This window comes from Hylobates moloch, unplaced genomic scaffold, assembly GCF_009828535.3.
Source record: "Hylobates moloch isolate HMO894 unplaced genomic scaffold, HMol_V3 SCAFFOLD_1, whole genome shotgun sequence".
In the NCBI taxonomy this organism is placed as follows: domain Eukaryota; kingdom Metazoa; phylum Chordata; class Mammalia; order Primates; family Hylobatidae; genus Hylobates; species Hylobates moloch.
Genome location: NW_026652276.1, coordinates 202,220,145 through 202,243,814, shown reverse-complemented (window position 1 = coordinate 202,243,814; position 23,670 = coordinate 202,220,145). Strand labels below are relative to the sequence as shown.

The following is a 23,670-nucleotide window of genomic DNA, read 5'->3' as shown; positions in this document are numbered from 1 at the left end:
ATCACAGAAGAATTTGGGGAAAACATGAAAAAGAAATTCTAAAATACATCTTAAAGAATAAATGTAGGAAAATAGTTAAGACCATTTGAAAGGAAAAAAAGTGATGAGAGGAGACTTTCAATACCAGGTATTCATTCATCACTATGAATAGAGTCTACAATCATGACTCATTGTGATTTGAATCTACCATCAGGGAACTGAAGGAGTGCTAGTGGTCACAAACTTGGTACTTCCTCTTTGATTTCTGATGCCTTCCCTGGCTGTTACACCTCTCAGTTGCTCCTTTGGAAACCTCTTTTCCATGGTAAACAAAGTCTCTTAGAGAGTCACCATCATCACTGAAGGTTTCCTTGGCGTCATTGCCAAAATTAAAATGTTGCTTCTTCAGGAAGACACCACAACCCTCTCCTGTGTGAGTGTGTGAGTGTGTCTGTGTGTGTGTGGCAGGAGAAGGTTGGGGGTATAAAAGGGTGGCACTGATGGTGGTGCTACTTGTCCTGCCGTGGTTCATGATCTTTAAATCCCAGGTGATATGGTTTTCTGTCCCCACTCAAATCTCATCTTGAATTGTAATCTCCATAATCCCCACGTGTCAAGGGAGAGACCAGATAGAGGTAATTGAATCAGAGAGGTGGTTTCCTCCATGCTGTTTTCATAATAGTGAGTGAGTTCTCATGGGATTTAGTAATTTCATACGGGGCTCTTCCTCCTTTACTTGGCACTTCTCCTTCCTGCCACCTTGTGAAGAAGGTGCCTGCTTCCCCTTTGCCTTCTGCCATGCTCATAAGTTTCCTGAGGCCTCCTCAGCCATGCTGAACTGTGAGTCAATTACACCTATTTCCTTTATAAATTACACAGTCTCAGGAAGTCCTTTATAGCAGTATGAAAATGGACTAATACACCAGGTGTAGTTAGTTTTATCTGAACATCTAGTGCCACTTCAAGGACAGAACCTTTCCATCTGCAGCCTTTAATCCTGCTCTTTGAGGACTCATGTCATCCAGTGATAACTTGTTCTAACATCTCTCCAATGCTGCCATCCACCAACTTCTTGAGCACATTTGTAATCCTGTTATCATCCTAGATGTTAACTAGATTTGTAAAAATCAAATTTGATCAGCCATTCATCTTATAACCCTTCAGAATCTCCCAGGGGTAGGAGAAAGAATGCCAGTGGAAAAGTACTGTGTCTTCTAGGAGGATCCCAGATTTGGACTGAGGGATTCAGTAATACATGGGCCTGTGTAATACACTGACAGGCAGGGCATTCCTGCCATGCTTGTTTAGTTATGAGACTGAGGAACCCCTGGGGAAAGAACCTTGAGGCTGTGTCTTCTACTTAATTTCAGATGCAACTTGGCATGTCTCACCTCTACAAAGAGGAGTGATATGATTTGGCCATGTCCCTACCCAAATCTCATTGTGAATTGTAGTTCCTGTAATCCCCACTTGTCATGAGAGGGACCTGGTGGGAGGAAACTGAATCATGGGGGTAGTTACCTCCATGCTGTTATCATGATAGTGAGGGAGTTCTCAGGAGATATGATGGTTTTATGAGGAGCTTTCTCCTGCTTCACCATGCACTTCTCCTTGCTGCCACCATGTGAAGAAAGATGTGTTTGCTTCTTTTCCACTGGGATTGTAAGTTTCCTGAGGCTTCTGCAGCCATGCTGAACTGTAAGTCAATTAAATCTCTTTCCTTTATAAATTACTCAGTCTTGGGTATGTCCTCATAGCAGTGTGAGAACAGACTAATACAGTAAATCGGTACCTAGTAGTGGGGGACTGCTGTAAAGATACCCAAAATGTGAAAGTGACCTTGGAACTGGCTAACAGGCAGAGGTTGGAACAGTTTGGAGGGCTCAGAAGAAGATAAGAAAATGTTTGGAACTTCCTAGAGACTTGGAGTGCTCAGAAGACGAAGATGTGGGAAAGTTTGGAACTTCCTAGAGACTTGTTGAATGGCTTTGACCAAAATGCTGACAGTGATATGGACAATAAAGTCTAGGCTGAGGTGGTCTCAGAGGGATATGAGGAGCTTGTTGGGAACTAGAGCAAAGGTGGCTCTTGTTATACTTTAGCAAAGAGACTGGTGGCATTTTGCCCCTGTCCTAGAGATCTGTGGAACTTTGAATTTGAGAAAGATGATTTAGGGTATCCGGCAGAAGAAATTTCTAACCAGCAAGTGTTCAAGAGGAAGCAGAGCTTAAAAGTTTAAAAACTTTGCAGCTGATGATGCGACAGAAAAGAAAAACACATTTTAGGGGAGAAGTTTAAGCCAGCTGCAGAAATTTGCATAAGTAATGAGGAGCTAATCACCATTAATTAATCAAGTGTTAATCACCAAGACAATGGGGAAAATGTCTCCAGGGTATGTCAGAGACCTTCATGGCAGCCCCTCCCATCACAGAACTGGAGGACTAGGAGGGAAAAATGATTTAGCGGGCCAGGCCTAAAGGCCTCATGCTCTGTGCAGCCTCATGACATAGTGCCCTGTGTCCCAGCTGCTTCAGCTCCAGCTGTGACCAAAAGAGGCAAATATACAGCTCAGGCCATTACTTCAGAGAGTGCAAGCCCCAAGCCTTGACAGCTTCCAAATGGTGTTGGACCTGTGGGTGTGTAGAAGACTAGAATTTAGGTTTGGGAACCTCCACCTAGATTTCAGAGGATGTATGGAAACACCTGGATGTCCAGGCAGAAGTTTGCTGCAGGGGCGGAAACTTCATGGAGAACCTCTGCTAGGACAGTGCAGAAGGGAAATGTGGGGTCAGAGCCCCCACACAGTGTCCCTACTGGGGCACTGCTGAATGGAGCTGTGAGAAGAAGGGCACTGTCCTCCAAACCCCAAATGGTAGATCCACCAACAGCTTGCACTGTGTGCCTGGAAAAGCCACAGACACTCAACGCCATGCTGTGAAAGCAGCTGGGAGGGAGGCTGTACCCTGCAAAGCCACAGGAGAGCAGCCCAAGGCTGTGGGAGACCACCTCTTGCATTAGCGTGACTTGGATGTGAGATCTGGAGTCAAAGGAGATCATTTTGTAACTTTCAGGTTTAATGATTGCCCCACTGGATTTTGGATTTGAATGGGGCCTCTAGCCCCTTTGTTTTGGCCAACTTATCCCCTTTGGAGTGGGTGTATTTACCCCATGTCTGTACCTCCATTTACCTAGGAAGTAACTAACTTGCTTTTGGTTTTGCTGGCTCATCAGTGGAAGGGACTTGCCTTGTCTCAGATGAGACTTTAGACTTTGACTTTTGGGTTAATGCTAGAATTAGCTAAGACTTTGGGGGACTGTTGGAAAGGCATGATTGTGTTTTGAAATGTGAGGACATGAGATTTGGAGAGGGGCCAGGGGCAGAATGATATGGTTTAGCTGTGTCCCCACCCAAATTTCATCTTGAGTTTTATTTCCCCTAATCCCCACGTGTTATGAGAGGGACCTGGTGGGAGGTATTAATAATGGTTATCTCCATGATGTTCTCATGATAGTGAATGAGTTCTCACAAGATCTGATGGTTTTATAAGGGACTTTTTCCCCCACTTCACTCTGTATTTCTCTTTGCAGCTGCCATGTAAAGAAGGATGTGTTTGCTTCCCCTTTTGCCACAGTTGTAAGTTTCTTGAGTCCTCCCCACCCATGCTAAACTGTACGTCAATTAAACCTCTTTCCTTTATAAATTTCCCAGTCTCGGGTATGTGCTTATAGCAGCATCAGAACGGACTAATACAGTGAGATTAACTGAGTTCTATGATACTGTGAGCAACTATGAGTAAATGCTGGAAAAAGTGTTTCACTAAACAGTATAACTCATTGGAGCCCAGGCTTTGGAAACCCACCAACTGAGAATACACAAAGGGACAGAGTAAGGCTCTGCACAGACAGATGTGCAGATTTGGGACCATGAGGGCATGTATCAGGCGGAGCCAGGGGAGACAGTCACCATGGTTAGTGCCTGGAGTGGCTGCAGCATGTGTGCTCTTAGACAGGCAACAAGAAATCAGAGGTAGCAGTGTGTGCTGGAACAGCTCTGAGCCCACGGGAGTGGGCTTGCCCCAGAGCCCCTGTTTGGGAGGACCTATAATACTTACATAGAGTTAAAGTTCCAACATGAGCAGATGAGGAACAGAGTCAGGGTAAAGAGGGTCACATACATTGTATTTAAAGTGTCTGTATGTCTCTCTTCCCCACTCTTAGTGACTAGAAATCTAAACATAGAGCTTAGCACAGGAGCTGGAATGCATTGTGTGCTCAATCCATTTTAGTTAAACTGGCAAGTATATTTTGTCTTACGTTATTGTGTTCTTGTCTAGATTAAGGGTGCAAATTCCTTTGTAGAGAGCTTTCTAGAACTTGATGACAAAATATAAATTAAAAGCTGAGTACAAGGAGAATTCGATACTGAGATAGAAGAATAGGAAAATTCACATTGCAGATTAAAATGAGGTTTAAACTACTATTCCCTAAAATGTTTATGGTGAAATAAGGTAGTTCTATATAAAGCCCAATCTGACATAAATCCAGTGACCATAAATGTGGTCCTAATACTTTTAATTGCAAGAGATTAAAATCAGGAATGTAGATTTAAAACAGAACTATGTACCAAAGGGCTAATTGAGTCTCTAATGTAGAAGAAAGGAGTTTTTGTTTTTATTGTATATACTTATTTTTAATTGTTATAGTGAAAAAGAATTCATGGAATCCATTTGTAATGAAAAAGTAGAAGAGAAACAAAATGATTCTGTATCTTGTAGAATTAAAATTTAATGATTTTTTTCCCATATAATATCCATCTTTCAATCTTCAGAGTTGTTTGTGTCAGGAAACACATGGAGTAATTCAGATATGGTCCCTACCCTCAAGGGGACTATATAAAGACACATGTCTAAGATACTTGAAGTAAGAACAAGAATGAAGTGACTTCAAAGACATTGTCTGAGACTAGCTCCCCAAGGTCAGGCACCATGTTGTTTCCATGTTATGAATAGTTCCTTAGTACATTCAAAAGACTTAGTGCTAATTTATGGTGGGCATGATCATCTGTTCACACAGCTATTATTCCTTTGAACGTATGTGTAAAATTCTGTGTCCAGCATTGCTGTCAAACTGCTGTTTCTGTGTCCCTGAGTTTCAAAATATTACCTTATTTTACTTACTCTTCTAGGCTCTAAAGTGGAGAAACAGGAGTTAGCTACATTTTTAAGGCTTGGAAATGTTATTCCGGTGAAAGATGTTCGATACCTGTACAGTAAGGAGCAAATTGCTCCTTTCCTTTGATCTCATGGGTGGAAATGTGCCCATTTGGGTCCTTTCCAAAATCAGAGAGCCATTTGGGGTTATTAAAATCCAACTAAAGTGTCAACTGGAATGTGACTTTGAAAGAAAGCTGCTTGCAATACACATGTTAGGTTACCTTTGAGGCATAATAATAATGGTAAACAACAAAATGAGCCATTAGAAAACATCAGTGAAAGATTTAGGCCTTGACACAGAGACAAAAGGCCTCAGATGTTTGCATACAGTGGTTACCTTAATCAGAAACAAATTCTAATGGTTTGATACATCCAAATGCTTCTCTAAATTTGGGTGCAGATGACTTGACCACTGAAAAAGAGACAGGTATATCTAAGAGGAAAGGAGCTACTACATACGGTTAATAATACATACATGTGTGATTTGGCAAATGTTTGTAATATGTTAAATATGAGTGTTAAAGGACAATTTTTATTTTGCCACTTTAATCTGAAGTAACTCCTCTTTACTTTTGTGTTTATTTTTTTTTGTGAATTTGCTACACTGAAGTACATTTTAAAGTAGGAAGAGATAGTGAAGGACAATTTATCTCCATGCTGCATGACAATCTGTTAGATCAGTATTGTTCCATAAGTCTTATAATAAAAATGGTTTTTCTCACAGCAATGTTCACATTTGATTAAGTTACATGTAAGACTTTCAAGTAAAGATTACAGTGTTTCAAAGACAAATATTTTTAATATACTGACTATAGAAATTTAGGAAAACAATTTTGGAGCTAAAATAGAGTTTTATAAGTATAAGATCTTATAGGCTATTAAATGATCACACTTTTCTGTGACTCAGTGTAGCAAGAATTGAAATTCTGTGCTTTGGAGTGTAGACGTAACTTTTACTTTTTTATAGATGCCTTATATGGTAAGGGATCTGCCAGTTTATAATTATAGATCTTTCCACATCTCTACACCATTAAAAATGGGGGTACAGAGACATTTTAGAAGGCGTACAAATGGTCACAATTCAACTTGACTGGATTTGGCCTATGGGAATTATAAGACTTCCCAAACAAAAAATTGTTTGAATTATGAAACCAAACTTAACGTTGCAACTTTTACCATTAAATGTAGGTAATTTCAACACTCAAAATTGATCTCACATAAACCGTCATCAGAATGTGTGTACTGCCATGTCAATTAACTGCTGCATCTAAAAATAACTTTGAATTTCCAAAAAGCCAGTACAAAAGGGAAGGCTTGGTGAACTGGAAAGGTGTCAGGCAGATTACAAACAAATACCTTTCTTAAAATTGATCTTGACCTGAATAACCCACAAAGAACTTCTGATGTGGTTCCAGATCCACAGAATAAAATAGAAAACAATTTTCCTGGTGCAAGTGTTCCAAAATTGTCCTATACTGGATTAGAGGATGCTCTGATTACAAATATGTTTCATGATCATGGATGGGGTCTGAAAAGGAGACAGGGTAATGGCTTTCTGAGGTTGGAAAACATGAGATTGGCCAGGCAAATGTGTTAGTCTTAAGACAAATGTATACTGTTGAAGTACTTTTTATTGGATGTAGTCATTCTGCAGATGGCATTCAATCCAAGATCCAGTCACCAAATTATGACCAGCTGAAAAAGTAGCCTAAGAATTCACAAGAGTGGAATAAAAATAACGTGACAAACAATAGCTAGAAGTTAGTCCTTATAACTCATAATTTCACTTCAGGACATCATGCAATTTTGACAGATAATAGGGAATTCTTTCATTTCATCCCTTAGCCCTCAAATATTTAATTATGGCCACATGAAATAAACTGTGTTTTGATTGAAGGGAATCCAACTTCTGAATCTGTCAAAGATGCTGGGGATTAGGGGGCAAGACTAAAATTTTCTTTAGGAATGAGTTTTGTTTTGTTTTGTTTTGTTTTGTTTTGTTTTGGTGTTTCCAGACTTGCAGTCAGCATATTGTCTGTCTCCCACCCTTCCTCTAATCCCCAGCCCTCCTTACTCTGACAGCTGAGCCTCTTTAACTCCTGCCCTTGGACAAAGCTGAGCGTTGGCTCTGGGAACAAATTCTGCTCTGAGGTGCGGAGACTGATTGTAAAGAGCTCCAGACCAGAAGTTTACCAATTTAGTATTAAACTGTTGGTTCTATCTTACAGTCTCACGCAGTTCCCCAGATACTAAATTCCCCTGTCTTAAACTCAATTTCCCAAGTGGCTGAATATCTATGTTGCTGAATTTTTACACTATTGGAATGACCTGTATTAGTCTCAGTATAAGCTAATTCCTCTTTTGCTCTATTTAGATGTGCATCTTGGGTCTTGGAATCTATTGGACGTTAAAACACAGGTATTTGTTTCTATCTAATGCTCTCGAACTTAAGTATTTTATTTAAGATTAAGGCAGTAAATGTTACACAATTTGTGTGGGGACTAACATTTCCAACTGCTGACTTCACTGTAGGAATTTGCTCAGCACTACTCTGGCCGTTTCAAAGATCTTCCGGTGGGTCATTCAGTTTCTTGTCAGAAGAGCTCTCCAGCCTCCTGTCTGAGGGACCCTCTGCCTGACTGTGGAATGCTAGGAGATCTAGGGAAAAGTTCAGGGCTCCTCCCTTCACATGCCAACTTTACCTTCATCTTTCTGTTTTCAGCCTCTAGATTAATTTATTCTTTGCTATACTTGTGTTTCTGAGTCCAGACTTTCTGCAGCTCCATTTTAAAAGATATTGTATGTGATGATATAGGTTCCCGACTGTATGGGCTGGGGTGAGGAACTCAGGGGTCTACCAATTTCGCACATAGACTTCTAGCCAATTGTTTTCTGACATGTGTCTCAGCCTTCTCTTTTTCAGCACAGGATCTGAACAGCAAGTATGCCTCACTCACAGCTGGTATTTCTCTTCTCTCGGCACTTTCAGTTGTACCTTACTTTGCCTGCTAAGTCAAACTTCATAGAATGAATTCAAATGAATTCAGATTTCTTGTCTATTATGAGTTATTTCTTATCCTGTTTTTTCTTTGTGGGGGGGTGGGGAGTAAGTGAGCAGCTTTATGTCTTTAAAGTATTTTTCTTGGGGTTTCAAGTGGAAGAGAAGATAAATGCTTGTGGTCAATCTGCCTCATTTAGTCTGTACTTCATGCATGATTTTTTAGACCTTATCTTTATGCCAATTTTCTCAAAGTGTGTTTAGTGGGGTGTTAATAGTTGTGATAAAAAAAAAAAAGGAAAAGTCATTCTGTGGTCAAAAATGCTGGGGAAAAACTGGGTCACACTAAGCTAACCAGCTTCTTTAGTGTAAGAGCTTTTGGGAATATTTAATATACTAATATTATTATCTGAGAACCCTAAAGGTTCAGGTGTATTCAGCATTTCTCAAACCACAAAACCTGTTTTCGCCAAATTAGAACATTAAATCTTAATGTAGGAAATGGTAATCAAAATAGTTCAAACTCTGGCTTAGCTTGGTTCTTAAAGGCTAGTAATAAACTCCCTGACATGGGGGTTTATTGCAAAGAACATGAAGGAGTTTATGAGTCGGCATCTCTTTTTTAGCCACACTGACATTCTAGGTTTCAGTATTGAAAAGGCTGGGTTACGTATAGCTGCCTTATGGGGTCATAATAGTAGTTCAACATAAGTTACTTTCACTGTTTGTTGACCCTCCATTTAATTAACCTTCTTAAGAGAGAGACCCTGATTTAATTGGTGTTATCACCATTCAATATAGGGTACTCCCTTTGAAACAGGATTTTGTACCAAGTCATCTCAGAAAAGGCTGGGCTCCCTCATGATCAGTGAATTCATTCTCACTGGGCACTGGTCTCTAATCTAATCAGCTAGTAGCAGAGGGTAGAATTCACTTACAGATGATTGAATGAGCACTAATCATTTTACACAGAAAGAACTGTTTGAAACTACGTTTCTAAAAAAGGAGTGTAGGAATCTGTGACCCATCTTCAGCACAGGGTCATTGAAAGATTTTTAAATGACAACACCGAATGTGAAGTAAGGTGCATTCTCCTGGTGGGAGGTAAGAAGTACGGATTCAAGTAGTTAACACTGGAGGCTCTGAGATAAAAATACTGCAAAAGCTGAGGGCAAAGAAATGATAGGGAAGGAGAGACCCTCCTCCCCACCTTGTTCATTTGTCACCCCACACACTATTTACCTGAATCCTCAACCTGCTCCTCAGGGGCCTTTCTCCAACTGTCCTTCTTTGTCCTGTATTTTTATTCTATCTCTTGGTATTGATTCTTTCCCCTCTGTTTAAAAACATGCCAAAGTCTTTCCTCCTTTAAATCCAATATTTTTACCCTTTTCTTATTTTTATTTGTTGAAAGCTGTTATCAGCCCCCTTTCTCACTTCCAATACCTCTTCAACTATTCTAGTCTAATTTTTGCCCCAACATTTTACCAAAACCACTCTTAAGATGATCAGAAAGGACTCCTCTGCTTCATGCCAAAAATATTATTTTGGAATCCTCATCTTAATAGATCTATCTATTACATTTGACAACACTGACCCTGTCTCCATCTCTCCTTTTCACAAATGGTTACTCTGTGGCTTTCCATGGCATCACCTTCTACTAGAGTTTTCCTGCTATTAGTTTATGCTCTAAGTTCAAATGCTCCTATTTCTCTAGACTTTGCTTAAATATTGGTGTTTCCAGGAGTTTCTTTCTCAGCCACTCTACTCACTTTCTCTGGATGACCTATTTTCTTTTCTTTTCTTTTTTGGAAGTTAAAAACATAACCTGCATGACCTCGCACATACAGTGGGCACAGGGCAAAGACTTATTTAATTAGCTCAGTGGGAACAGCAGGAGGCAAAGCCGGCTCAGAGGAGGATTCAGGGCTAAGTGCCTACAGCCCTTGAGAGATCGCACAGTGGATTAAGATGGGAAAGAAGAGGTGGGTTGTCGATGATGTGCAGGAAATGCAGCCATCACCACCTGCCATCTTCTCTACCACACAGAATACACTTGCACCTCTACCAAAACTCTGCAGTTCACGCAGGATGTCAATGAGTCTGGGCTCTGTGGATGATCTATTTTCATGGTTTCAACTATGACCTATTTTCTGATGACTCCCTGTGCCATCTCTCATCCCTGCTGGTCCCTCCAGTGTCATATTTGTATATCCAACTGCCGATTGGAGATCTCCACTTGGATGTACTACAGGCAACTCAAATACAACATGTTCAAAATTGAACTCATCATCTTTTCCTAAGACGGTGCCTTTTCAGTCATTCTTTGTCTCAATTGCCAGTTTCTTTCCCTAATCCATCACTCAAGTTAGGAGTCATCTTTGATTCTTCCCACTCCCGCATGCCACAAATAAGATCTATAGATATCATTTTTTAAAACCAGGCTTGCTTTTGTCCACTTCTCTCTTATACTTGCTGTCTCTGTCCTGGTTTGGGTGGAACTTTACAATCTCTCACCTGACTTCTGGAAAAAAAAATCTCCTAACTTCTCTAACTTGTTCTTCTTCAAATCTTCCTTGCTCACTGTTATTAGTCTTAACTGTGAAACAAAACCATGACCATCTCACTCCTCTCCTGAAAACCTTTCAGTGGGTCTCCATCACCTACAGAATCATCCAGTTCTTACCATGATCTTGCCCTCACCTACTTTTTTCAAATATTCTTTTGTGATTTATGTTCTACTATATACAGGATTGCCTGTGATTATGAGAACATCAGGTATTTCAGGGCTACTTTGGTTCACATTATCCTATGGGGTTGCAATGGCCTTCCTTCTACCATTATCCTATTACCTTGATTAAGTCCTGCTCATCCTTCAACAATTAACTTGGATGGTAATTCAAGGAAAAACACTTAATCCTCAGATTGAGTGCCTCTTCTTGGTATTTCACAATATCTTATTCATATATCTGATGTGCTATCAAAGGTATTGTTTCATAATATGGGTTTTTAGGACTGACCCTGATTGCAATGTCCTGAGGGCACAGAGTATGTAGTATTTATTTTTATATTACTACTGTTTAGTTCAAGAATTGGACCCACAAAATAAATGTTGAATGATTTAGTAAAAGAATAAACAAGGTCAAGGCAGTGGAATGTAGTGTAGGAGAAAGACATGGAAAACATATAGCATGTAAACAGGATTTGGTAACTGGCTGGTTAAGGGTTGTGAAGGGGCTGGAGAAAGATAAGCAAAAGTCGAAGATGGCTCTAGTTTATAAATGGTAGTGTGATAGAGTAAATTAGAGAATACTAGAGGGGAGGAAAGTTTAAAGGAAATATTAATTCTCCCTTTAAGGACATGCTGATTTTGAGATACTTATGGGAGTCCTATAAAATGCTCTTCTAATTCACTTTACAGCAGTAGTACAATGCTTGCATAGAGTAGATACTAAAAAATATCTATTGAATTAAATTTCCATACTAATTCATTAAAAATAGCCATGCTGAAAGTTAAATTCTGGGTTCTTCTATATCAGCTAACTATGTTAACCATATTTGTATCTTTTTTTCCCTAAAAGTCATTATTTCAGTTTTTTGTTTTTTGTTTTTAACCAGATGAATTTAAAGTTTCTTTCTTTCTAATTCTTAAATTGTGGTTAGATAGTAAACTTGTAAAGTTTAAAGGAGAAAGTAAAACACTTTGTTTCTAGGCCAGATAATCTTTTGCTTATTTAATTAAGATTAAATAATAAAGATTATAGGGTTAAGATTAATTAATAGTGGAAAACCATCTCTGACAAAGAACCAAAACTCCCTTCTTTTCTTCTTTCTATAGCACCACAATCAAAGGAAACCTGCTGGTATTGGTGGTAGTTTGATGCCAGATGGTTTTTGTTGACTGAGTCAAAAGCTGTAGCTACATTTGCCAAAAAAGGAAGATATTATATAAGCTGTGCATAATTGATTAGACTAATGAATAATAACATATCAATTGGTTGTGAATTTGTCCCTTCTGCAGCCAGGTTTGTGTTGATAACATTATTGTATTCTTTCCAGGTTTTAGCTTGTTCACAGTAGGTGTTTGCCACATAACTGAAGGCACCATCCAAAATCTCTCTTGGGCAAGAGCTACCTGGATCCTGTTTGTTGTCCTGTGTAAACACTGGGAAAACGTAATCCATTTCCACTCATAAAAAGAAACACCTGCTTTTCTAATCAGCAGGAACATGTTTGTCAAAATTGATGCACACCAGTTGGGAAATTGTTTATAGATTCTTGGTGGCAACATACTCTCTTTTGGTGCCTTGACAGATGAAAGAAACACCTCAAGACCTTTAATCTCACCTATGGCAGTGAGAGCTCACTGAAGCAAGTTTGTTATGTCTATGATAGAATTCTAACCACAAACCAAAGAAAAAACATCAATATCTTACTGTAATGATTATACCAACCCTTCTCAGGTATCCTTGAATCTATTGTGGTAATAGTTTAGTTGAACATCAGAAGATAAAAGTCCCCCAAGCCAGAATTTTTATGGTTCTTAACACAATTTTTTCAACTCTTGCTAGTATTTTATGGTAAGCTTTATTTGCCAGTTTCATAAGATGAGCACAGAGGGGAAAAAAAGGTAATCAACAGAATTTTTGCCCTTTAACTTTTTAGACATGAGAGCAGTCACCAACTTTTTTTCTAGCTTGCTGCATGCATTATCAAATGTCCTCTATAAAGAGTTTTAGATTTTTTTGGATTGTTTGTAATAAGCTAACATTGCCATTACATCACTGTTAAGATGTTAGGTGATGATTTAGAAAGATTATAAAATGTCAGTGTCAGCAGTAGAGACTTGCTGAGGTACAAGGGGTACAAATTGTTTAAGAGTTAAGCAATAATTATGCCTAAGTAATGAATGAATTTAGAGACTTTATGATGAAGGGAGTCAGTTGAGAAAGATGATCATATCAGCTGTATGTTGTGACTGGAATGGCAAATGCTCCCAGAAGCTTATTTTAGCTTAAACATTAAAACTTCAAAATAGATAACACTACTCTGAAATGAATTAAGAATTTGGCGGAGACCTACATGGCTTGCTATCAAGACAGGCTACATCAGAAATAGAGTTAAGAAAAAGAGAGTTTTATGTGATAATTACACACCAAAAACTATAAAGTCAAATAAGCAAAATGATTTTACCTGAACATGCTTGAAGAATTGTTACTATGCAAGTTAATGATAATTTTAATCAGTAATAATTATAAGCCAATATTCTAGTGCTGATGGTTCAAAAAGCCTTTTTTGTGGTTTCTGAATACCATGGCTATTAATGTGAACTGGTTAATGCTGTGGTAGGAGATACATGTAACCACGTGGGAAGGGCACTTCTGTTTTTAATTGGAGCCATGTTGAAATTATTTGAGGACATTTTGCTTTTTAGACTTTCAGAGCACTAAAGCTAAAAAAAGTGGACACCTTTCCCACAAAACTATGAATTGAAGACACCTTATGTAAAAATAAATAAATAAACAAACAAATACAAACTCTTTCTAAAAGAGGAACAAAATCAATCTGTATGTTGTCTTTCAAAAGCCCTGTTTTCTGTGGGTTTGGCAACCACTGGCTTGCTTTTTTAGCCAGCTGTGATCCTGGGCTGGCTCAGCTGCAAGATCTTTGCTTCTTTCTCTTCCAGGCTATAGCTTTTGCATTTCTAAGTCTTGACTTTTGCAAATAGGATAAGTACTCTAAAAGTTGTATATTTTCTTGTGGAAGACATTAGTAGACACACAGTATCCTACAGCTTAAAATCTGTTCTGCAACAGCATGATCCAGCTTCAAGCAGATAGGTCAAAATTTAAAATGTCATGTTCTGTACTGTGGCTGCAGGCTTTCACTTCTCTGAAATGCAGTTCCATTTGGTCATATTAAAGGATAATGTAAATCCACCCATAAATCACACAGAGCAACTACTGCAGTGTCAATAACGTTTTTAGTATTGGTAAGACTCTTGGGACCAAGATGGATTTTTTTTTTTTCTTTGAGATGGAGTCTTGCTCTGTCACCCAGGCTGGAGTGCAGTGGTGGTGATCTCGGCTCATTGCAACCTCTACTTCCCAGATTCAAGTGATTCTCCTGCCTCTGCCTCCCCAGTAGCTGGGATTACAGGCACACACCACCATATCTGGCTAATTTTTGTATTTTTAGTAGAGAAGGGGTTTCACCATGCTGGCAGGCTGGTCTCAAACTCCTGACCTCAAGTGATCCACCCGCCTCGGCCTCCCAAAGTGCTGAGATTACAGATGTGAGCTACCGCACCCAGCCCACCAAGATGGATTCTGACAGTCAGCTAAGGGCTGAAAAACAGAATCAGAAGGAAACTTTAGTTGTCACCTCACGAGTCAACCCACTAATAAATGCATCCTGGTTTACAAAAGAAGGCAAGCAAGAAAGAGTGAATCAATATCTAATAGAAAGATAAAATGAGGCACTATTCATCTCAGTTTCAGCTGAATCTCCTGAAATCTAGAGCAAATAACAGAAGCCAAAAAAAACTCATATTCCAAGAAATTTCTGGACAACCTATACAAGACTTGCAAAAGTATGGACAAAATCCAGTTTTCCATATCCTTGTCTCACCAAAAGAGTTGTGAGACAAAGAGGAAGGAAGGGATGCAATTTCTATGTGAGCTTTCCAATGTTTTGGGGCCCTCTTACCCATTAGGGTGTTGTTTTATTTTTGCCTTAAGCCAAGTGAGAGGAGCCTTCAACAGAGCTGAGCACATGTCTCTTGGGGTTTGGGAAGCATTAGAACTGGTATGATATACTGTGGCTACAGATCAGCTTTAGGGTGGCAGAGAGAGTGAGAGAGAAAGCTTCACTGGGAACTAACTGTATTTCCAGCAACAACAGAGCAACAATGCCTTAATATTTCTGTATATCAAATGTATATATTTCTATAGTTCACAGTATAGCAAGCCTAGTGCTATTTTGAATATTTTTCAAAAGGATGCCTGGAGGAGCAACGTGATCCTCAACAGAGTGATGGACATTTGGATACCAAGGAGCCAAAAAAGGAATCTAGTTGGAGGAGAGGTATTACTGCCATCAAGGAAGTTGGAGCCAGAAAGTTCCACTGGTGGGGAGGGGCTCTCCAAGGCAATTCACAAAAGCACTCATAAAAGAAAGAAGTAGCATGCTAGACTCAGAGAGCACATCACTGGGTTATGCTTGTACTAGTCAAATAAGACTCTTCTTGCCCTTAGCATCCTGTCTCTACTCTGACTAACGCAGAAAAATGTAGAAGAATAAAAGTAGAGAAGGAAGATGGGGAAATGGCAAATAAGTGTCCTGCCTTCTCTCCCCTGATTTGGGCTTTTGAGACTGAGGGAAACCTAAGCTAGGGGATGGAAATGACTTATGTAGTTATGACTCAGAATGGGACAATTTTAGTATTGATGTGATACTCCTATGCCTGAAGGTGATTGGAGACCTTTTGTTATCTGAAAGTGGTGTTAAACTTATGGGTCCTGACCAAGATTTTTATTCAAGGATTAGGGAGGAAGTAATCCACAGAGGTTTCGAAAGAACAAGAGGAAAAAGAATAAAATAGTTTTAGGCTATCACCTTATCAGCTTAGCCTATTTATAGGTTAAAATAAAATCATTTTCACTCTGGTGGGGGGGACTCTACTCAAAATAGGTCCTCCTGTTATGCATTGGACAAGGCAATGAAAGAAGGTCATTCATTAGTTTAGCACATTAAGTAGTCGTGCTTTGCAAGCTGCTGCTACTGAAAACCTTTGCCACCTTTTTTTGGATGCAATTTCTGATGGGAAGGCTTGAAGTCTATTAGAGAAAATAAGTGCTCTCCAGGTTCCCATATTCCTGTCTGCATTGACCAATTGTTCTAGTTTTGAAGTGTCTAAACAAACATAAATTTTTTAACATCTCATTTGGTAGAGCTAAAGTTGTGGTTACTACATGCCTTGGGTGAGTGATGATGAACATATCATTTAATCTCCACCTGACATTGTTTTTTGTTTCATGCAAAATAAGACTGACAATACAGTTAAAGATACAACAAACGATTTAAAAAAATCAAAAGCTATAAAACTCAGAGAGTCAGCATAAATACCTCATGGAAATGACATCCACACTTCCCCTGTAGAAACTCTTTGTAACGCCCCATTGTTATAGTGAATGTATCAACTACTTCATAGCCATATTTTTTTGCAGTATCCAGAATAATCAGATTTTCTTTCCATAAGTTCTGTACTTCACTCTGATTGGAAAGTAGAAGAATGAAAATTTTTATTAACAGAGGATTGTTTTATGATTCAATAAGTTAGGTGGAAATTATGTAAATGTCTTTTTTTTTTTTTTTTTTTTTGAGACGGAGTCTTGCTCTGTCGCCCAGACTGGAGTACAGTGGTGCGATCTCAGCTCACTGCAAGCTCCGCCTCCCGGGTTCACGCCATTCTCCTGCCTCAGCCTCTCCGAGTAGCTGGGACTACAGGTGCCCGCCACCAAGCCCAGCTAATTTTTTTGTATTTTTAGGAGAGACGGGGTTTCACCGTGGTCTCGATCTCTTGACCTCGTGATCCGCCCACCTCGGCCTCCTAAAGTGCTGGGATTACAAGCGTGAGCCATCGCACCCGGCCGTAAATGTCTTTTTTTACTGGGATTAGTCATAGTGTAAGATAAAGAACTTCACATGCATTTCTTAAAAAAAGACGTGTTCTAATTTTTTTTACTCAAAACATACATGTAATCATTTATGTATAAAACAGCGATATCTATAGTGACACAGTTTTGAACTTCTTCAGTAAAAAGTGGTTAAATTTATTGCCCACAAAGATTCATAAAATATCTAAAATTCTCAATTTAAAAATTAACATTACTGCCTAAAGCAATCTACAGATTTAATGCTATTCCTTTCAAATTACAAATGTTATCTTTTACAGAATTAGAAAAAATTATTCTAAAATTCATATGGAACCAAAAAAGGGCCATAATAACCAAAACAAACCTAAACAAAAAGAATAAAGCCAACACATCACATTATGTGACTTCAAACTATACTATAAGGTTACAGTAACCAAAACAGCATGGTTTTGGTACAAAAACAGACACATAGACCAGTGAAGGAGAATAGAGAACGCAGAAAAAAGCTGCATCTATAACCCACTTATTTCAACAAACTCAACAAAAATAAGCAATGGGAAAAGGACCCTCAATAAATAGTGCCGGGATAACTGGCTCTCTATATGCAAAATAATGAAACTGGCTTCTTACCTCTTACCATATATAAAAATTAACCAAGATGGATTAAAGACTTCAATGTAAGACCTTAAACTATAAAAATCCTAGGAGAAAACTAGGAAATACCATTTTGGACACTTGCCTTGGCAAAGAATTTATGACCAAGACCTCAAAAACAATTGTACCGAAACCAAAAACTGATAAGTGGAACCTAATTAAACTAAAGAGGTAGGCACAGCAAAAGAAACTATCAACAAAGCAAACAGATAATTTACAGAATGGGAGAAAATGTTTGCAAACTATGGATCTCACAAAGTTCAAATATCTAGAATCCATAAGTAATTTAAATCAGCAAGTAGGAAACAAACAAACCCATTAAAAAGTAGTAGATACTTCTCAAAAGAAGACATATGATTTGAATATTTGTCCCCTCCAAATCTCATGTTGAAATGTGAACCCCAGTGTTGGAGGTGAGGCTTAGTGGGAGGTGTTTGGGTCATAGGGGTGGACCTTTCATGAATGGCTCTGTGCCCTCCCCACAGTAATGAGTTCACATAAGATCTGGTTGTTTAAAAGAGTCTGGCACCTCCCCCCTCTCTCTCCTTCTCCCTCTCTCATTATGTGACTCTCGTCATGTGACACACTTGCTCTCCCTTAGCCTTCTGTCATGATTGTAAGCTTCCTGAAGCCTCACCAGAGCAGATCCTGGTGCCATGCTTCTTGTATAGTCTGCAGAACAGTGAGCCAAAATACCCCTTTTCTTTATAATTTACCCAGTCTCTGGTATTTCTTTATAGCAATGCAAAGTAGACTAATACAACATACAAGCACCCAACAGACATGAAAAAATGTTCAATGCCACTAATCATCAGAGAAATGCATATCAAAACTACAATGAGATACCATCTCACGCCAGTCAGAATGGCTATTATTGAAAAGTGAAAAATCAACAGATGTTTGTGAGGCCGTGCAAAACAGGAATGCTTATAAACTGTTGGTGGAAACATAAATTAATTCAACCACTGTGGAAAGCAGTTTGAAGGCTTCTCAAAGAACTAAAAATGGAACTACCATTTGACCCAGCAATCCCATTACTCGATATGTATCCAAAAGAAAATAAATCATCCTACCAAAAAGACATGCATTTCTATGTTCATCACAGCACTATTCACAATAGAAAAGACATAGAACCAACCTAGGTGCTCATCAAAAGTGGATGAGATAAAGAAAACATGGCACATATTTACCACAGAATACTATGCAGCCTAAAGAATAAAATCATGTTTTTTGCAGAAACATGGATACACCTGGAGCCTGCCGTTAGCTAAATAACGCAGGAACAGAAAATCAAATACTGCATCTCCTCGCTTATGAGTGGGAGCTGAACATTGAACATGCATAAAGATAGAAACAATGGACACTAGGTTCTACAAGAAGAGGGAGGAAGGGGGAGGACAAAGGGTTGGAAAATTACCTATTAGATACTACGCTTGCTACACTTACTTGTATACCAGGTATTTTTTGAGGGTCTTCTATGTGCTGAGAATTGTATTTGGCATTTGGGCTGTCAGTGTAAGCCATACAAACTCCCTTAACCCACAATTCCCTTGTTGCTCTCACAATTACCATCCAGCAGAGGAGACAGACAGCCAAGGAGTATATGTGCTGAGTGACATGAGTAAGGACATAAGACACTGTTACAGGAGCTCATGGCAGGAGCAGCCAACCCAGTCTAGTGTGTCAAGAGGTTTTCTCTGAGGAACTAGCATGTAAGCTAACATTTGAAGCGTAACTGGAAGTTACCCAGAGGAGGGAGTGGTGGAGGAGTTAACTCCAAGTAGAAGCAGCAGGGATTTATTTCAAAGGTCTGGAGGTGACTGAGAGCATGGTGGTCTTGAGAAACTGAAATATGCTCAGCCTGACTGAGCTCAGTGGTGTTGTGAGTGTGAATGTGTGTGTGTGCACACACTTGTGTGCACATGCACTGGTAGCAAGGGATAAGTCTACGGAGAAAGACGGAAGCTAGCACTGAATGGCTATATGAGCACATGATGAGAAGTTTGCATTTGTTTTCTGCCTTCACTTGCAATTATCCCCTTTTCCTTTTTTCTATTCTTTGCCCTTCCTCTTCTTTTCTCCTGCCTTCACTCAGTTCGAAAAGATTGATGAGCACCATCAAAGTTCGGGTGGCAGTCATAATGTTTAACACAATATCTGGCACATAGTAAGTGCTGAAGAAATGTTTGCTGAAATGAATTGATTCTGAATTGTAACCTAAGTATAAGCAAAGGCCACAAGCATGCCAATTACTGTGAGGAGCTGCAACCGAAGAGGCACAGTGGAGCTACTGGAGTCCTCAAGAATGAATTGTGGATCTCCACCTGTAGACTTCAAATAACATTAAAGGGATTCAATCCATGGAAGACATTATCAAAGGTCCCCTCTCCTGATCCCCAATAGTCTTAAACACTTTGGCTCTTCCAGATGTTAAATGCCTCAACTCATTTTGAATTAACCCCTGCTAACTCCAAGATGCTGAATTTAGAGGCTGTACCTTGGGCACTTTCTACCATTTCTCCTGTTTTTGCATCACAGAAGATCTGCTGTCCAGGCAGATACATTTTTGAGAAAAGAATTGGGGGTCTTGTGTTCTGTGCTGGGGAAAGGTAGTAGCACTCAACAGAGACATAAAAATATAAATCTCAACCTCCTTACATATTAAATGGACAGCTTCCCTTCTCCCCAATTCTCAGTGCTCACCAGAGTCATTACTCTGCAATTGCCCAATAATTCTGGCTGCTCTGGAAGTCCCCTCACTTGAGCAAGAGCAGCTGGTTCTCTTCCCTACAGATCCTATCTTTCTTTTCTTTTTTGAGACTTCTATTTAGTGCTGAGGCTAATTTACTATCTTCTATAAGAACTGGCTAGAGACCCCTACTCTTTTCATTGATGAATATCCAATTACAGGAAAAACCAATGATACTACTTCAAAGACTATTTTTAAAATAAAGCAGTTTGAAATCATCTTCAAAAAGACCACTCTTTCCCAAAGGACTCACGATAGTGATAATTTTTTTTGTGGTTTCAGCATGAACCTGACAAAAGGAAATCCTTTTAATATAGCCTTTAAGGGTGTATGTAAAATTGGTGGGGTAAGGGAATTTAAAGCACAATCTTTCTCATATACCCCTCAGCTCTTTATTTTTGCATAGTTCAACACACTGTTTCCTCTTTTATGAAGTCAATGGATTATTTACAACGTATTTGTGGGCTACATGAAATTAATTATAATTTGTTTGCAAACATAACCCTGAAGTATATTCTCTTTTTTTTACTTTCAAGAAGGTTGCTCAATATTACATAGTGCCTTACGGGTCTTTTTCCAGCAGAGATCCTTATAGGAATCATGAAATTCACCTAGTCCAGAGGAAATGTGCTTACCTGTGTTAAGAAATGTACTCCATCCACTGGCAGATGAAATCCAATTCCCAAAGTTTTGATGATCACTAGGATATTGAGTAAATTTTCCCTGAATGAGATAATTATAACTCTAAAGTCAGTAACTTTAATTACATTTCTAGATGTTTGTTGTTTATATAAACAAATACCATAGAATTCTTTCAGAATGTGATAATTGGCATATAAGACTAAATACTCATTTTATATATTTGATGTATATTACGGTTTTTTTTTTAGATAGAGTTTTAGGTGTCAGTAGACACATTTTGATCTGTACTAAATGTAAATCTGGATAATGAACAACCATGTTGTGACTGGATACAAGACTATTTTATTTTAGTATTTTAAACTAGACTTTAAGTACTTAATGCTAAATTATAAGTTGTTCTTTAAATAAAATCTGGATAAAACTCAGTCACATCCATAGTAACTTTTTTGACTTGGAATACTAATGACAATTATTGTTGCAGACATTTACCTCTTCAAAACTTTGTGAATAATTTGCAGGTGATTGGAATTAAGCCACTGAACGCCACCAACAACCAATACAGTCTGGCCAGTATTCTCTAGGGGACGTGATCTGAAATCCAGAAAGAAAAACAACACATGTTGCCCTAAAACAGAACGTAAACATTGTAACTGCACTGCCTCACATTTCACTGTATCTGGCATCTTGATCATAAGACTCCTTGTAATTTCCAACTTGTTTTCTGCTGCCTTACTTGGTATCTAACCTTTTGAGCACATTTGATGTACAGTGAGCAGTTGAGCAGTGATGACTGCTAGTAGAACATCAGTACTTTGAGAGTTTTGTGTCTTTCATTATAGTTTCATTGTACCTTTGCAAGAGGTGTTCAAGTGCATTTTCAAATGTTGGTCTCAATGAAGGGCTTATCCAGAACTGGGGATAGTAGGAATAACTGATCAAAGTCTTCCCACCATTGACGTTGTGATAGAATTTAGTGCCATGTACTTTCTGCCATTCCTGCAATGTTTCATTCAGCCTTTCGATAAGATAGTACATGATCCCTCTGTTGGTTGAATCTCCAATGAACAGAATCTATAAGTTAAAGAGAAAGCATTTGTTTAATAGCTTATGTTTACATGGTACAGGAGATAGTTTAAAATAATGAAATTTTGAATATTCACACCACTACCTAATTGTTTGAAGGACAGCCCTTCAAACTGTTAGAAATAACATTCATTATATTCTCTCCCAAACCTGTTCCTTTTCATCTCTTCCATATTCTTAGTAATGCCATCATCTACTGACCCACTAACTCACATTTACCACTTGTTTCAGGTTATCTTCAATTTTTCTATCTCCCTTATGCTCTTTACTTTCTCATTTAATCAGCTTAACAAATTCTATTGATTCAAATAGGCATGAAGCATTTTAGTGCTCTAGGAATACTTAGGGATTTTCCAGTCTCTTTATTTTATAGATGTGCAAACAGAGAATTCACAGAGGTAGCTCAATAGAGGTCGTGTCTACTTGATGAACGAACCACAGAACCAGAATCCAATTTTCTGAACAGAAGTGCATGCCCCAGGGTGCCTATCCCAGTGCCATTTCCTCTCCAATGAAGCCTCTTACCCACATCCCCTCCTGCTTGTTCGCAGCAGCACTGTTCAGGCTTTGACTGCCTCAAACCTGCACTAGTGTAATACTCTCCTACTGGGTCTTCCTTCCTGTACAATGGCTGTCTTTTAATTCATTCTACATACAATATTGCTGCAATAAATTTCCAAATGTCTAGTTCTGGTCATCTCATTCGTGTGCTCAAAAACTTTATTGATTCCTTGTTTCTTACATAATCCTCTAGGTTCCTCTCACATATACTCAGTTTTTATTGCATATCAGTCTTTGTTAGATGGAGATTTCACACAGCGTCCTCACTTTTAATCTTCAGAATTGTGAGGTTTGATTCAGTATCTCCTTTTCACAGATGAGGAATTTGAGGGTCAGGAAGATGGAGGACATAAATCTACTAAATGGAGAACCCAGGATTCAAACCCAGGTCCTTTAACTCCAAGTGCAAGGTGAATGGCCCCGTCCTCTTAATGCTTCCCTTTATGTAAGCATGTTAGACTTCTACTTTTCTGCTAAACATGATTTGCATTCAACATCTGCTTTTCCTTGTGTTAGTCTGTCTGCCTTGAAAGTTCTTCCCTCTGCAACCCCACTTGTCACCCTCCGGACCCTATGTGAATGCTGCCTCTACCAACAAGTCTCATCCAGTGCCCCTAGCCACAATTACGTTTCCTGTTCTCTTTGATTTTATTACATTTTGACTGCCATTACAGATTTTACAGAAGCCTCATAAAATTGTGGCTTTTTGTGTCTGCGTGTTTTTTCTCATAGCCTATCAAGAAATATTTGAGGTCAGGGTCAATTTTTAATTCTAATTTTCCCCTATAGTACCATGCATGCACTTTTAAAATAAAGAGTGACGTTAAAGTCAAAGGGAGTTTTGTCATAGACAATCCCTTCTAATGTCTTTGGATAAGATTTAATTCATTCTTCAGTCTTTTTCTTTCTTTTGAGATTTCTTTTTCCATTAGTCATGCACATGTTTTTTTCTGATTTTAACGGCAGGCATTGCCATCATTTCGCAGGTACTTCTGTATTTGTCCATCTGCAGAAAATTTAGGGAGAATCTGCAAAGGTTTAAACTCTTTCCACGGTGAGCATATCCAAGTAGCTACATGAAGAAATCTAGAAAGCTTCTCCAATTTGCCGTCAGCTCAAGTAGTGTTATGCTAA

At 38.8% G+C, this 23,670-nt stretch overlaps 1 protein-coding gene across 1 annotated transcript in view; it reads right to left on the bottom strand.

Moving 5' to 3' along the window:
- The window catches only part of CPED1 (cadherin like and PC-esterase domain containing 1), a 317,314-nt gene that overhangs the window by 11,994 nt on the left and 281,650 nt on the right, over window positions 1-23,670 (bottom strand). Inside the window, exons 19-22 of the mRNA XM_032761566.2 lie at window positions 21,743-21,963; window positions 21,382-21,483; window positions 20,886-20,973; window positions 16,318-16,464 (exon numbers count right to left, since the gene is read on the bottom strand). Coding sequence (XP_032617457.1) covers window positions 16,318-16,464; window positions 20,886-20,973; window positions 21,382-21,483; window positions 21,743-21,963 — 558 coding nt within the window. The remainder of the gene's footprint in view (window positions 1-16,317; window positions 16,465-20,885; window positions 20,974-21,381; window positions 21,484-21,742; window positions 21,964-23,670) is intronic.